Source organism: Haplochromis burtoni, unplaced genomic scaffold (assembly GCF_018398535.1).
Source record: "Haplochromis burtoni strain Fernald_Lab_line unplaced genomic scaffold, NCSU_Asbu1 Contig_638, whole genome shotgun sequence".
NCBI lineage: Eukaryota > Metazoa > Chordata > Actinopteri > Cichliformes > Cichlidae > Haplochromis > Haplochromis burtoni.
The window spans coordinates 208,160-211,199 of record NW_024582999.1 but is presented as its reverse complement, the minus strand read 5'-3'; the positions used below and the strand labels follow the sequence as shown (position 1 = coordinate 211,199).

Here is a 3,040-nt window from a genome sequence, read left to right as displayed (position 1 = left end):
TGAGTTTTTTGGGTTCATTGAGAACATGGTTGTTGTTCAATAATAAAATTATTCCTCAAAAATACAACTTGCCTAATAATTCTGCACTCCCTGTATATTGAATGTGTGTTGCAAGCATGTAGCTAAGGCCCTAGTCTTCAAGATCTTGAATTTCTACCTCTGATAGAACTTAAACAACATCCAGAGGGAGGCTGGGGATACAGAGTCTGAGAGAGTCTGAGTGGACCATGTTCCATTTATTGTCACTGCCAAGATATTTGTACAGAGTTTTGCCCATAAAATCATTGGCACCAGTCATAGTGGTTTCCTCAGAACCAGATTTACACCAGAGATGAAGGAATCCATTGAGCTGGAGAATGAGTATGTGGTGGAATTAAGGCATGACGGGACCACAGATCCGTGTTTTGAGCCATGTTTATTTTTACATTTGTCCCACCACCACAACAACCCTCTCAATCCTGCTTCCCCGTGATTTAACTGCAGGTGCATCCACAAGGCACCACAGACCACGCCCCACCACACACCCCATCGCTCGACTGAGGCCAGGGAGCCATCCAGCTGAACCTACCTACTTCCCCCGCCCCACCGGCCTCAACCCAACGACAGGGCAGTGTCTTTTGCTGAGGCCGCCCAAGTCTCCTGCGGTGATGGCAATGCTGGTCCGGAGGCCGGCCACACTTATAGCGGCAACGCTGGCCCGGCGGTCGGCCACCTGGCGAACTGGCATGACCGTGCAGGCACAGCCGTGAGCACCTGCTCACTGCCGGCTGGACCGGCATCAGCCCGTGTCTCGCTCTCGGCCCCAGGTCGTGCAGGTCCCCCTAACACGGGGACCTCCGTCTCCCCGCGCAGCTCCTCCATCGTCTCTGGCTGGAGCAGCTGCTCCACTGCTCCACCGCTCCGCGCAAGGTGGTGCCCAGGGGCATCTTTTCAGGTGGCGCTAGGTCTGTTCCCACAGCTCTTCCTGCTGGTGACACACCTCCACCGCCTGCTCCCGCTGGTCTCAATTTATGGGACAGAAATTCTAGGTGGAACCAAGTGGCAGGCATACTCCCTTTTAGTGGTGTCAGGATCACATCTGGTTTTTGCAGGTGACGTGGTTCTTCTGGCTTCATCACCTGATGACCTCCAGCTTGCACTGGGACCGTTCACAGCTGTGTTCCCAGTTGGAAAAGAGTGGAAAAGTTTTTGAAGTGCAGCTTAGTATTTTCCATTAATGTGTCTATATGGGTTCTGCTAACTTTGTGCAATTGAGAAAAAAAGATGTACATTTACATTTTTCAGTATGACAAAAATAAGCACATAAAAGAGACCTTCAATGCAGATGGTCAAAATGGCAATTCCAGGAGGTTTAAACATTCCATGTTTTGTTGAAAACTAAGTTGGAAGCTGGTCTTTGGGTCTTTTAATTCAATGTGCAACATCAAATGTTTTGATTTATCATTGTGTTCCAGCCTCGCTGCATTGTTTGCATCAGCAGCAATCACTATCACCCACCTGGGACCACCCTGAAGGCCGGGTTTAAAATACTAAGCAAGTACGTACTGTTGACTGTTTGTCATGAAAATTTAATGATAATACAAATTATTGTTACTAATATGTATCATAGGCATTTTCACAAGGCACATTTCGATGAGAACAACTATATGAGCTGGAGAAGTTTTGCTCTGGATCTTATCGCTGACCCCTCAAACAACGTGGAAGTGAGTGCTGTATTATACTGCATTATACTATCAGTAGACCTAATGACCTCTCCAAGCCTGAGTTGGACCTCTTAGTTCCTGTGGGATTTTTAAATCTGCTTTGTTGACAGGTGGGGAGAATTAACTGCCCGATGCTGCTGGTTAATGGCTGTGACGATCAGAACTGGCCTACAGTGGAGACAGCGGAGGAGGTTAGTGATGCTCTAAGACAGGGGTCTCAAACCCGTGGCCTGGGGTCCACTTATGGCCCATGTCATCCCTGCTTGCAGGCCGTATATTGACATGAAGAAATATAATGCAATTTGGCCTTTGAAGTTACTTTTTTTTTTGTTAGGGAGAATTTGTTTTTTGTTGAAAGCAATATTAAAAAAGGTTCTTTAAAAAGCAAAACATTATTTAATATAAAGGCAATATGAGCAGAGAGCCCAAACATGTTGAGGGACTGGCTGTGTTAGTTCAGTGAGAGAGTTATTTGTAAAGAAAACTATTTTCACTAGTAGTCCAAAACTAATGCGTACACTTATTTCTGCATTTTTATTTTGTTAAATACAAACAAAATTATAGCAGAAGTGCTGCCACGTGTCTGGCCATTAAGAGAGAGTACCAGTTTGTTTATTTGGTAGTTTAATGAAAGTTAGTTAAGAGTGAGGGGGGGGAAGAATATTTCGTTCACATTTGAATTTATGGTTTGTTATACAGTATTTGAATTTTTTTTTTTTTTTTAAATATTTGTGCATGGTTTCTTGTTTTGTTTTTTGTTTTTTTTAAGTTTGTTTTCTACTTGAACACCAAAGTGGCCCTCCAATGAGATGACAGTGCCAGCAATGGACCACAGCTCATTTAAGTTTGATACCCCTGTTCTAAGAGCATTGGTTTAAAAGATGTATTCACACTCCAAAAACAATAAAAATTTCAGAATATGAACTTTGTTAAATGATGATGTCAGCATAAAATTAAAGTTGACTTCTGACCCACAGGTGGCCAGGTTGTTGCGTGAAGGTGGAAAGGAACACCTGCTGAGCAGATTAGCGTATCCGGGTGCTGGACACCTGATTGAGCCGCCATTCTCTCCTCATTTTAGAGCTACGAAGTTTATCATACTAAACAGTAAAAAGAAGGGTCAGTTTCTTTCTCTCTCTCACATACTCACACACACTTCAACCTGACTAACAGGAAGAATTTCTGGTTGTAACCACTATACAGGGAGTGCAGAATTATTAGGCAAGTTGTATTTTTGAGGAATAATTTTATTATTGAACAACAACCATCAAATCAAATCAAATCAAAATCAAATCACTTTTATTGTCACATCACATGTGCAGGTACATTGGTACAGC

The 3,040-nt window shown here is 43.6% G+C and overlaps 1 protein-coding gene across 1 annotated transcript in view; it reads left to right on the top strand.

Moving 5' to 3' along the window:
• Window positions 1-3,040, top strand: part of LOC102312413 (peroxisomal succinyl-coenzyme A thioesterase) — a gene marked incomplete in the record, with an annotated part of 30,685 nt that overhangs the window by 10,524 nt on the left and 17,121 nt on the right. Inside the window, 4 exon segments of the mRNA XM_042214995.1 lie at window positions 1,455-1,537; window positions 1,610-1,703; window positions 1,814-1,894; window positions 2,681-2,822. Coding sequence (XP_042070929.1) covers window positions 1,455-1,537; window positions 1,610-1,703; window positions 1,814-1,894; window positions 2,681-2,822 — 400 coding nt within the window.